Source organism: Trachymyrmex septentrionalis, unplaced genomic scaffold, assembly GCF_001594115.1.
Source record: "Trachymyrmex septentrionalis isolate Tsep2-gDNA-1 unplaced genomic scaffold, Tsep1.0 scaffold97, whole genome shotgun sequence".
Taxonomy (NCBI): Eukaryota; Metazoa; Arthropoda; class Insecta; order Hymenoptera; family Formicidae; genus Trachymyrmex; species Trachymyrmex septentrionalis.
The window spans coordinates 1835267-1849454 of NW_017306160.1; the positions used below are offsets into that span (position 1 = coordinate 1835267).

Here is a 14188-nt window from a genome sequence, read left to right on the forward strand (position 1 = left end):
ATATTACCGGCCAATCTTGCGCCAACGGCCTGTGCTGGCGAGAACGACAGTTTACCTCGGATCCGCGACGAAGTTGGTTCTAACCCGCGACGACGCAGACTTGTTTGCAATTGAATCCCTCTAGTCCAAATTTACTTTCCCGTAGAGACGTAACCGGGCGTTTCGAATTCCATTGGGATGATACGGTTTCTAATTTTTCATTGAAGTCTCGCTGCGTTTGGTGAATTTCTTTCCCATTTTCCCTCAATGTGCTCAATTTAATGAATTATCGTGATATTTAGCGATTACCAAATACAGTACTCGTCTTTATTGTTAAGTCGGCGGCATACGAAATATATTCTTGCTTGATTACTTGTATTTTAGTAAATTATTAAGGATTATATATTCTGTGCGATGCAATTTTAGTAATTTATTAGAACGCAAGCGAATCCAGCAAGAAAATATGCGACGTGAAAATATGCGCTGCTGAGTTTGACTCTTTTCAAATTTATTTTTATCGACGTCAGTTTAACTTCCTGAACGTTAATGCAGCGTATCGTAGGGTGATAAGTCGTCGAGGGGGAATTAAGACACTGTGAATGAGATAAATATAAGATAAAGACCGGGAAAAATAATCGATCGTTGCTATTATTCCGTTTATTGATAAATGTTAAAAATATGAATGGCGTGACGGGGTGCACGGAAATGCGACAGCACGTTTCTAGGCGTGTGATCATCGGGAGCGAATAAAAATCGCGCGGAGGAACGCGTCTGTTAACAGTGATGTGTAAAGGGCATCGAAATGTCAATTCGCCACTCAGTGTTGCGTATGGTAATTGCGTGCAGATTAAGTGGGTGTTTACCATAACGGCGTTGTCAGGCATTTAAAAGCGACGCTCGTGACACAGGCGGCGACCCGGACATCTTTTCCGTGTGTTCTTTGGAGAATGCGTGACACACGTCGGAGCAACGGGAACGCGATCTGTCGGCGAGAGATAGATTAATTACTCGATTAAATGAGAGGCAGTCGAATTACGAAACGCCGATTATGGACGTAATGCTTGTGCAACTTAATCAGCCCCTCGTTGTTGCTTATCGTATAATTAATGTGCGTGACCCGAGTGGAATTGGAACAACGTAACTAATCTGTCTCTTAATTACTTCGCGCAGGACGATTCTGCGACTGTTTCGTTCCTTGGAGCTTTGAGAGCGAGTGATATTCTACCGTTTGTCATTTTATTTATCAGACGAAAATGTCCGTGAAGTTCAGCTCTCTCTGTACTTTCCAAATATTTTATTTTTATTAATTAATAAAAATTGATTGAAATACACTTCGCTGAGGCGATCAATAATACGTATGTCGAGGAAAAGTTCGTATATGACATTGATCAAGCTGATAGAACCAATTATTAATCATAATTCGCCGAACATAATTACACGTTAACATAATTATTTATAAATAAGGCTAAAACACATTCTGTTAACTCCGCAAATATTTGATTTAATGACGTATGTTTGCGAGACGGCTGTGTCAATTTGTTTAAATCGCCCAGACTTTCCTCAGTGCACAAAGCCGCAATTATTCATTAAGAAATAGTAATCGCGGGATGATCTCAGAAGATCCCGATACGTCGCGATACGGAGTGATGTACAACGGATGGTTTACAGACGTAACGTGTTAGACGATCAAGACGCGATCAGATGAAAGGGATCGTTGCGTTTACTAAACGCGTTCAAGTCGCGCGTATATGAACAGAGAAGCCAAGAGAGGAGGCCGTATTGTGCTCGTGCAAGTTTACTCGTGCGTGTGGCGTTAATTAATGCGCGAAACGCGTTACCGCCCTGTCCACCTTCGTGCAAATGCATCTCTGCATCTCCGAGATAGAAGACGGGCAGATAAGATATAAAGAGCATGCCGCGATAAAACTATCATGCACCGCGAGATATAATTTCGAGGTAGAGCAATTTCCGCGTAGACCAGTTAAATTTTCGGTGTCATGAATGCGCGAACATACATTCCCGCGATTTTTATCCGCGGCAATGAAAACGGAATGCCTGAAGGTATTTCTTTTCCGTGCGATTGTACAATCGTTATTTTACTAGAACCGCCGATGGTGCTATTTTGGCTAAATATTTTAATTTTTTTCTTGTCTGCATTAGATATAGTACGGTATTAGAATATTGAAGATATGTGCAATGAATATGTAATATAAATAATTCGAACGATAACAAATAATATTATATAGTAACAAAACATTTTGTATTTGTGTTAGAACGGACCATTTAAGTCTTCGTTAAACTTTTGTATTGAATTTTTAATATATTTGAGAGTGTTAATTGAGAACACAATTATATTATGTTATTTAAATGTTTTGTGTTAAATTGATATTAAACATTTCTTAGAGTCAAAGTAACACAATTTATGATAAATGAATAAATAGCATAAAAATAATGTGTTTTAAAATGTAAGTTCTAAGATGAATAAATGAAATATATGTTAATTTAAGATATCATAAATATTAATTTTATTTAAAAAGTATGCCTCCATACAATTTGCTTACAAATTGTATCAGTATTACTTTTTTTTGTATTAATTTTTTTATATAATATTTATTCTTGACATAACTAAAATGTAATAAAATATTCATTTTATATTAAATTAACACATATAATACGTTAAATAAAAATTTGAATGGACCGTTTGGGACGTAAAATATATTAAATTTAATACAAATTTTTCGATTGCGCAAAATAATTTTTCATTAATTGAAAACAAGAAAATTACCAAATTGATGCCTTCAGCGATTCTACCAGGACATCGTTGGCGGTTCTAGTATTAATTGTCAATCATCGTAGATGGTTACAGTTTTAGCGAATTTCAGTTCGCTGAATTAAGTACATTTTTCGCACACGCAAAAATATTTCACTATTCGCATGGCACACGGATCGAAAATTAAATTAATTATTTAGTTCAATTGAATTCCTTCGTAAAATTATTTTAGCAAACTATTTCGATTCTGCTCAATGGAATATTTTACATACTCGTGCTTATATATTGAAATGGGCTTGCGTACCGTAATGTTTTACGATTCTATGGCCGGTACCGTGCTCCTCATGTGCGGTGCGCGATAAATTTTTACGTTATTACGTTTACCATTTATTTTCGGACGTGAAGTCGTTCGCGGCGTATCGCTACTACCGTTTGAAAACGTCATTTATGCGAACGATAATTTTTAGACGCGCAGTACATAACGCAGATCGGCGTAAGCGTAAAGATAGCGGTCTCCGAAAATAACGATGCGACGAACGCGACAGGAAATGTAGCGCAACTGGGTCGCAAGTTCATCAGCGCTAATTATTGCTAATCGGAACATCTCGCACTGCGGACATATTTCCACGAGACTGCGTCTTGCTGCTTTCGTGACAGATAACTGATCGTATGCACGAACTTCGATCGATGGTCGAAGTTCGTCAACAAAAGTATCGTGTGGAGAGAAAGGCGACACGTATTATTGAAAATGACTTAATATGTCAATTTAAATAGTTTTTAACTATTATAATTACGCTCACACACACACACACATACACACACATACACACATCAGTAATAAGATTAATATTTAGATAGTTTGTGAAATGTGAAAGCGTCGATTTTCTTTATGATGTTTTAAACGATCTAGATTTAGTTATCGTAGTTTTGATCAATCATGCGTTACATATAGTCGATTAATGAATCGTAAATAATTTCGCAAAGAAAACATATTTGTTATTGCTATCAAGTGTTTGCGTGTTTTATTTATAAAAATGTGATATTTTTAAGAAAGAGAGCGGACTTTAGAAACTTTTGCAAGAAAAGAGTGTTGTTTTTCAATCCGAGTTTTATCATCAGAATAGAGATACGTATTTTGCAGATAAATTTCTCAAAACTTCGTGAACTTTCATCTTACAAACGTTCCTATTTAATTTATTTATTGTAGTACTTGCCATATACATAATACAATAATAAACAAGATTATATATCAAGTGCAAATGTTTCAGTCGAATATTTAATGAAATAGTTGAAGAATTTAATTGCACGCATTCTTTTTCGTATTCTTACGAAAGTACTTGTTTTCCACACTTTGTACTTACAATTTTTTAGCGGCATCCCTGAACGAATTTTAATATCACCGAGCTTCGAGGCTAAAATTTGCGTCAAAGCCTTTGCTTACCGTTATCGCGGATAATGTCTGGAGAAAATTCGATAATTTTATGAGACAACAAGTAGTCCAGAAGAACTGTATCTGGCCCTTGTGCTTACCGTACCGTGGCACGAGTTACACGACCGATCTCCTGGTACCGTATCGGATTATACACATCGTTCTGAAAGTAGTAAAAGTAATGTAGGACCTCGGTAGGTGGTCGAAAGGCAGAGAGGAGGTCGGCTTTTCGCTCCAGTAATCGCGAATCGTTTGTTGTACAAGATGATACTTTAAGAAATTTAATACCCTTCTCTGCCCGATATTCTTTCCAAATATATGCCAATTTTTCAACGTTCTTACAAGTATATATGTCATGTATCGTCATAAACTATGGACAGTTCCCATGAATATTGATTAAAATCGATATGATTCTACATCTTATCTTAAAAACAAAATCAAGAAACGTTTTAGAAGAGACATCGTTTAATTATTAATGAGCAAAATGCGATTTCGATATAATAAATTTATACTAGCTTATTGACGTTTTTACATTTTTTATTTTCTTAATGTAGAGAATAAAAAGTCTATAGAGATATAGAACGCTTTTTATAAAGACCGTATATATGTATAAAGAAATAATGGAAAAAGAAACAACTTTCGAAATGGTATGAATTACGACACCATGTTTTTTAACACATTATATTCAACGTTTTATCGTCACGGCCTCTAAATATATACTAAAAAATATGAGTGTAAATTTGACATGCTGGTATATTTATGTATGTAATTATCGTGTTGATAAAAACACCATGTAGGTGTAGTTTTAACATTCTGATTTAAATATTAAAATTTTTATATTAATGCCAGCACGACGGGAATTACACGGGAAGAACGATTTTACTAAAATGTTAAAAAATTTAAATAGATACAGATCTGAAAATCATTTTATTAGATCGTCAAAATTATTATGGAGAAAATTCAAATATGACGAGAGAGCTATGCTGCAAAAAAAATGTTGATATATTTAAGCAATTGGCTTGAGCACCCTACATAATTATTTTTTGATAGTCCAAGAAAATTATTTTCAGATCTAAATGTTGTATTTAGCTAAATTTTTAGATATTTTATACAAAACTATTCTTTTCATATATTTTACAATCATATATTACAATCGTATATTTTACATCATAGTGTTAAATCTACACTGAAAGAAAAGATCGGTTGAATATGGCATAGCATTTTTAATTGGTTGCAGCAGCCAATTTTTTGTTGTATTAGCCTATCGAAATCCTATACTGACATTGTGGATAGGCTAACGGAACCAAAACTTGGCTGCTGTAGCCAATTAAAAATACTATGCCATATTTTATCATCTAATTTGCTTGCAGCAACCAATCTTTTCTTTCAGTGTATCTATATTTTTTATAGTATATACATATACATATATGACTAATAAAAGACATACATTAAGACAGTTAATTGTACCACGATTAGCATAGGACGATTTAAGATTTTTATAAAGTAAGAAACACATGAATAATAACTCAGAAATTTTATATAGCGACTATCAAGTTTCAAAAGTTGTCATAGTTACCGTCACGGTTAAATTAGCGTAAACTTTGCGAGAGAAATTTTGAACATTATCACGGCACACAAGACTTGGAGGAACGGAGCTATTGCTGGTACTTGTCGCGACAGCCATTTAACGGCGTCATGATAAGTTTACATCTGACATATATCGCGGGAGCGATGCGGAAGCGCTAGACGCAGAAATTGTGACGGAACATCCGACGCGTTAAAATAGACATCCTAGAAACTGACGCCTTAGTGTATCACTATCTGTATCGCGGCATAGTACCCGAGGTCGCGACGCATGTATCGCCAGACGTGTATATTTAGGTCCCCTGTCATCAGTTTCAACTATGAATCTTGAAATCTCCATTCGCGACTTTATACTCAATCAGAATTATTAAAGCGGCGCTGACATCGGAGATGTTGCAGAAGATTCATTAACTCTACTCTCTAAATTCTTTAAAATGGAATCTCACTCTAAAGAATGAAAATTAAGCCAGTCTGAAAAAAGAGTGGCTCAATTTTCATTCTTTAAGAGTGAGATTTCAGAGACAGAGAGTAGAGTAACAATTTACTTTAAAAGTTTTAGAAAGTACACACACACACACACTACCCTGGTAGAAAGTTCATGCATTTTTTAAGCAGTTGCTAAACAGTTATTAACTTCTGTCTAGTAACTGAGAAAGAAAACTACTTAGGATCCCAATCAGGATGCAATGCTTTGTTTATAGTTACTGCATACAAAAGTTACATAAAATCTGAATCCATTTACTGAATAGGAACACAACGAATAATGAATATTAAATTGATTAATAAGCAAGCCAACTGCTCGTGAAATGGACAGAACAAAACTTTATCAAGTTCTTATCCATTTCCTACTCAGTATTGGCACAACTAGTGAGAATACAGTAATATTAGATATTACTGGATAAATGACTAGGAATACTGCATACATTTCTACCAGAGAGAGAGAGAGAGAGAGAGAGAGGGTACTCGCATGATTTTTTTAACATAATTACTCGTTTTACAATAAAATAAAAATTGATAATATTTATTTAAATAATATACAATATGTGCTAAAAATAATGTGTATAAATATTCCACTCCTATATTTAATGAATTTATAAGAGTATCCTGAATACTACACAAGTAATGAAGAGTATAACCTCTTTTAAAGTTGATTCAGATTGAGAAAAGGAAAGCGAGTAACTTGCTAAAGTAGAACGATGTCGCGAAGTATAAGTTCGTTTTTTTTTTTCACTTATTCGTTGATCTAGATTTGGGTTTAGACGTTTGTATTACAACTATGAAAAATAGGCCAATATTCATAGTCAGTTTGTACATTTAAGATTGTTGTATAATCTTAAGACGGTCTTATAATGAAAATGGACTATAAATACCGATTATAGTATAGATTAATTTGGTATATAAAATATTATTATAATCAATGATTTTTCTATTTAGTTACACTATATTCTTACTTTAACCATTTTCGATCGATTATTCAGCGTTTCGACGTTAAGACTTGATTAAAAAATACGTGGATGATAGGTCGCGCATAGAGACATCCACACATGTCTTCTGGGAATAGTACTTAAACAAATTATCTTTCGCGAGTCGATTATCCGTTTCTGATAGAAACTGTTCGCGAGCGATATTTTTATGGGACGATATTGACTACGGTACAATGCATTCAGAGTCACCCAAGCTTGTGATCCTCGATATTGTCTATCGACTACAAGTTTTACTATCATTTGATACAGCTCAATGTATTGGCAAAAAATCAGGTCTCTCGTTCTCGGTCTTTTTCCGTGAGCTTTATTAAACGTATCGTTTCTCAGTGGAAAGAAAAGATATAAGATCTTAAAAATTGCACGACTACATATTTTTGTTAGTGCGCAATGTAAAATCATTTTCTTAGAAAAGTTGTTGGCTTGGTTAATTTTCTAAATAATGTCTAAACGAACGCTGCTTGTAGCATTTTTTTCTAATTTTATGACTCGCATTTAGAAGATGTAATAATTATCTACTGTTAACATCGTGAATAGTGAAAGTGAGATTGAACAGTGAAAGTGCTTCATGACAAAACAAACATATTTAAAAATGCAATTCGTGCAAGTTTATGCTATGAACAACGACGCAAAGCCCATTTTGAAAGAGACTCAATTGCGGTTCTTTGCGTCATAAAATGCCACAATACGACGACAGCTTCCTCGATTCGCCGAGATTTCGGCGGCGAACTCGCAGTTATACAGTGCAAAAACAGTTTTTGCCCAAATCGAAATCTTTTCACATCACGACCACACCTTTGCTGCTGGCCGTAACCAATCACGCTAGGACTCTGTCTGGCTCCTTATCGACCTACAACTTGAAAGGTAATTCGATTTAAAAGATTTAGGTTAAGGACGCGAGGCGATTTCACATTTTGTGTCAATGCTCATACGATAGTAAAAAATGAAAAAAACGTTGAGAAATCATTTCCTATTAATTATTTGTCTTCGTTTGGCATGAATTTGTGTTACATTGACGTTATTTTACGCCCGTATTTGATTTATACATAGTTTTTGCTGAATCAAGTTTTCAAGTTTTTCAATTGAAACAAATTCTGAAGCATAATATGGTTTAGTAAAGAGATTTTAAGAATAATTTTGATATTTGTTAGGTCAAATTTACAATCGTAATTTAACTAAACAATTCTGATGAAGCTTGTTTTGAAATATAATCTGAGTTTGTTTAATAGTCGAGTTTTATAAGAAGATTATATGTAGATGTTAGTTATATCGATAATTAATGTTTAATAATTAATATTACATAATTTTTTAATCTTGTAACATTTTTTCGGAAATAACTTTAAAAGAGAACAATTGTATATTTATACACGAGAAATCTGAGATAAAATTAAAGAATAGATTTTTGAAGCATTAAAACTAATAATTGTAAAATATTATTCTTTATTAGATATTTTTGTACTTTGAAAAGTAACGTTACATATAATACTTGTATTGCATGTATCGATTGATAGTAGCGATACATATTAACGATATTTATTTAAAATTTATCTTTTCCAAACTCGGTATGTCAGCGATAAGTGGACATGCGCGCATATTATTTGCTACTTTTAATATTTATTTGAAGAATAAAGTATATACTTTTATTTTGATCGAAATTGTTTTATTTTTATTCTTTTCTATGTTTTTACATTTCGAGAACAATGAAATTATGTAAGTTTAATAAGTTAAGAAAAAAATAAGATTGATTACAATATTTTTTGCAATATCTAACTTAATCAGTTTTTACCATTTATTAAAATATCACATAGTTATTGATTTATTAAATTTCTGTAATGTTATTTCTCTCATATGTCAAAATTTTAGATAAAGAGATAGTAAATTAATTTATATATAAATAATATTATTCATTTGGAAATAATGTGGAATGTAAATTCTATTCTTTAAATAATAGATTCAATAATTATTTTAAATGAGATATCAAAATTGTGTAATCAACCGTACAAATTATCACTGAAAGAAAGAAATAATTCGTGTGCAGCAGTCATAATTTGCTATTAATAATACATACAAATTGAATCACAAATTTTAATGTACAAATTACTACACGATTTTCAATATTACACTATTATAAATTTCAATTAGAGAATGACATAATTGTCTCGTTAATGAGGATTCGAGTAACAATATCTTTTAAAACGCTCTTTCTATTGAACGGAATCAATTATTATCTTAGAGAATCCACAAATTAAAGCAAAAATGTATGTGCTATAACTGTTTACATAACAAAATTAGTAATAGAAGAAAGAAAATTAGAGAAATAAAATTGCAGAATTTTAACAAATCAATAATTATATGATATTTTAATAAATCGAGAAAAGCGAGATCAAGTTAGATACCTATAGTAAAAAATGTAATTAATCTTATTAATTTTTTTAACTTATTATGAAAATTACGTAATTTCACTGTCTCGAAATGTGAAAAAATAGAAAAGAATAAAAATATACGTCATATTTTGTAATAAGACGTTAAACATATCGCAGGTCGGCGTTACGACCTTGTTTGTTTCGTAGTGTCGCACTCCGTATATCATATTACGCATGTTGCGGAATTATTCATCGAAACGAGATTATTTCCTGCAAGCAATTAGACTTGAATAATCTGTGCGATTAATTAACTTCTGCGATTAACAGCGCGATCGCATCCACTCTAAAAACGTGCCAAACTTTGAATTACTTTGAACAATTATAACGGATAATTAATTTAAGGTGTTAAGAGTTTCGTATTTTTTTTATGTTAATTTGCCGTTACAATATACAGTGGTGAAGTGCGATTAATGTTAGGAGGATACAGTTATTCTGGTAATTAGCGTGATCGTAATTGTTTTCCGCGAGTATTGTAAATCAGTATAAATATTTAATTTTTTAATAGATGTAACCGATAATTAATTTATTGAATATTTTATGAATGAATTGTGAAATATAAATAACAGCTTTGGAAAACACAATTAAAAACATCATAAAGTGTAAATTATTTTATTTATTAAATTCTTATGTTAAGATTATAATATTTCAATTTTCATAAATATTCAGTTTTTAAATTTATTATTTAAATAATTAAATAAATAAAAAATAAAAACAGGTAGAAGAAAGTAAAATGATACTTTGTTCAGTAAAATATTTATTTACTTGCAGTTTGAAATCTAAAATTTCTATTTAAATTCTTTCATGACATTCACGTCTTATGGATAGTGAAGACTGAAGCAGGATATTTCTGAGCTCTATATATATTTATATAAAATAAAAATAAATTATCTATAAAACACAGTAGGGGAAGATAGTTAATTTAGCCGTGCGACTTTATTTTCTTCTTCTTAAATGTCTGTTAAATAAAATTTGATGTTTACGATTAAGCTTTCTTTTTAATCAAAATGCAAATTCTCTGTACGAATTATTTATGTCTCAACTGTCTCAAGATATGAAATATTATTCTTATTCCATCTCTCTCTCTCTCTCTCTCTCTCTGATATATTTAAGATGCAACAGCTATAAATATGGGCTTTAAAGACGTTAATTATTAGCAATTTATATTTAAACAGTTCAAAATTATATTTCGATAGTAACTAATTACATTATTTTCTTGTATTTTTACGCACCTTTAGTCATGCGCGGATCTTCTTTCGTGATGACGGCATGTTGCATGTATTTTAAACTTTAAAATTTATTTCACAATAGAATGTCATGTCTGGAACAAAGCCATTTGTTCTGGCTCTCTAAATTGTTCGTATTCTAATCTAATCGTTCGTTCGTTCTGCTCATTACACTGTTGTACGCATCGACAATGTGCTTGGCTTAAGTTTAAATAATCGCAGTCTCTTAAAGTACATTAACGTGTCTACATTGTACGCATTATCACATTAACCTCTACGCGCGCGTGAAAGCATTTCGACGAATAATTACTAGTTCGTGCTGTCAATCATATTAACCACCGCATGCTCATCGCAGGTATACCACCTTCGACCATATAAGCGCTCCGTTGTTATTATGTGCAACGTCTCCCCCACATATAGACACAACGGATACACTACCAAGTGATTTCCCTCTAGACTCGAAGCGCGAACAAATTGCTGTGTTCACTGTCACACGCGCGTCGTCGTTCATCTTCGTGGATCCATAAAACGCTTTCAATTCACGAGTTAATGAACGAAATGATTTTCGCGATACCCGCGGGGTGAACATAAATTGTGAATAATTAGAGCGTAATAATATAGGGAGACTTAATGACAGGCTTGAAAGAAAATTAACACTAATATATTGTAGATACATATATGTTATATACGTTGGCGTTTGAGTGATGAAGTACGCACGATTATTGATTATATAAAGACGCAATGTAAGCTATAAGCTGATAACTTGAGGTTGCAGTGGAAGTAACGCATTTAGCTTGACTTTCTTTTGAAACCTCTGATATTTTCTTTTTAAACCTGATACCTTTTTTTAAAACCTATTTACATGGTTTTATTGCTTGTCGAAGTCACTGGATTGACACTTCAGCCATTTATCCGTTTCTCCAATTACTTGTATATCGGGTTTGAAAGCTATTCATGAATAGTCATATTCGTAAATTGTTTTTTAAAGAAGCAGCATATGGAATATATTCTCGCTTGAATGGATCGCAGAAATAGAATCTTGGCACTGGCACGTGGATTTTCGTGCTTGGTGGCATACATTTGTTATGAACTCTGAAGCGACAAGCATTTGCCAGACTAATTTTGTCGATTTCATATTTCTAAAAAAAGTTGTATCAGTTATTAAACTCATATCACTTGTATCAGTTTTAAATGTAATTTTTAAATAACTAATTTAATATGTATTTGATTTTGATTTAATTGATTAAGATATAACGCGTGTCTAAGAATAAAAAAAGTTTGGAGAAAATTGATCTCATAACATATTATATATATATATATATATGTATATATATTAAATTTCGTAATAGTTTGACAAGATGGAAAAAGAGAATTTGTCAAATAATATGCAATAATATTATAGTTTACGATACGTCCTTACTTTTTATCACAATTAATCTCGGTTAGAATAGAGTTTGTGTGTACGCCAAATAGTTTGAAAAGTATTCATCACTGCATTTTCCACGATGACAAATATTTAAGTTATTTCGTATGATTACAGCTCTAAGAATTATGTCTTCTAAAAAAAACTTATGATCCATACATGTTGAGATGTAAGCTTTAATATAATTCTTGCTCTTGAAAAAAATCATTATCCAAGAATTAATAACGTTGTTCAAATTATCTAGTGCAACTGATAATTTTAGACAATCCGATAAGAAATGTAACGGTATCTTTCAACCTTCCATTCATTTTAATTTGGGAAATTTAATTCTTAATCGATACGTAAAAATTTCTTTTATTATATCCTAATTCGTTGGAATAGATATCTTAGATACCTTTGTCTATCTGTAAACTTAATAAACGTCAAATTTTAAATTGCAATTGGTAATTTTTAAGGTTCACAATTTTTCATGCGAGACTAGCTAATTTCATCGGTCAGTGTCAGGTGCAGACCACCGCATCGTCATTCTCTGTCGGTGCTTTCCCGGTTCTGACGTGTCAACCCGCGGGCAATATCCAGAGGGAAGTCGGTTGTCATGGTACTTTAGGACGGCTTTTGATACCAGAAATTCACCGGATAAATTTACTGGTCCATATATAAGCGGTACATAGCATCATTATCATCGTCGCACGCGCGTGTAAGTCGGCGTTAATAAATACGAAGCGAAACGACAGACGTAATTACTGGTGAAATAAATTTCGTCAGGAAATTTCGTCGTCCAGGAAATTAAACCGGACGAACAGAGTTTGTTCGAGCGTCAATGACATTGGCGAAATCGCAATTTCGGCGAGCAATTTGATATATTAACATGACATGAATCGATAATTGTAGCTCGCATAAAAGATATGAGAATATTGCCACTGTTATTATTTTATCCATATTTGAAAAGATATTGTGTTAAAGTCATGTGGTCGGACAACGTATGAAACATATCTATCAAAATTTGTTGAAGCATTATACTTCATAAATTTTGCATTTAACTTTTGTACAGTGTATTATTTGAATGTTTTTATATGTTATATGAATAGTTTCGAAGTAATTTTTGCGTACTCTTTCAATGCTTCATATAATGTTACATGAATGATTTTAGAAAATACGAACAGAATGCAATAGTATTCCATTTATCATATTAAAAATTTTGTCGTTTTTATCATTATTAAAACAGTTGTCATCGTAAAATAACATTTGATGGTTGAGAAAAGTCTAAAGCGAATTTAAAAAATTTGATATTATGGTAGTTACTAGATTTTCTGAATCATAAAATGAAATATCTGTTAAAAACATTTTGCTTTATCGCGGAATGAGTCTCGTTTTCAAACTTTTTCCCAGTGCATCTATAATTCTTTGTTATTAAGTCTTTGTGCTTATTGCTAAAGCAAATTCATATTCATGAACAAAAAGAAGAACTGCTTTTGAGGTACGCACAAGATTCTTCCATAACATCCGGTAAAACCTTCCCTGTTGTAATAAATACATTCTCAACGAAGTCCCGGAGTTTAATCCATGTTCCAGAAGCTTCGCATAGAATTGCTAGAAGCATCCTGGGAGACTTTCATGAATAATAATTCGTTACCAAAACGCGACGTCGATATAAGTACACTAGCCCAGTCTTCTTGCATTAATAATGATTTGTATAATGACTTGCATGTGATATATTAAAAATAATTATTTGCATAGATGTGTTTTTTTTTTATTTTTCAAAATTAACTCAAATATTCTAATATTTATGTATTTTAATTCTAAGTTATTAGTTTTTTTCATATATTAATTCACTCAATCTTAATTTGTTTAATATACATAATAATTCAGATCAATT

At 32.1% G+C, this 14188-nt stretch overlaps 1 protein-coding gene across 10 annotated transcripts in view; it reads left to right on the forward strand.

The window, feature by feature from the left end:
• LOC108756284 (guanine nucleotide-releasing factor 2) overlaps positions 1-14188 on the forward strand; it is a 75946-nt gene that overhangs the window by 8927 nt on the left and 52831 nt on the right. For 9 of the 10 annotated variants that reach the window (XM_018499970.1, XM_018499973.1, XM_018499972.1 and 6 more), the window contains exon 1: positions 7710-8107. The exons of the other annotated variant lie outside the window; for it this stretch is intronic. In XM_018499970.1, the coding sequence (XP_018355472.1) occupies positions 7921-8107 (187 nt within the window). In that variant the 5' untranslated portion in view covers positions 7710-7920. Of the gene's footprint in view, positions 1-7709; positions 8108-14188 lie in introns of those variants that run through there. 10 annotated transcript variants of the gene reach the window in all.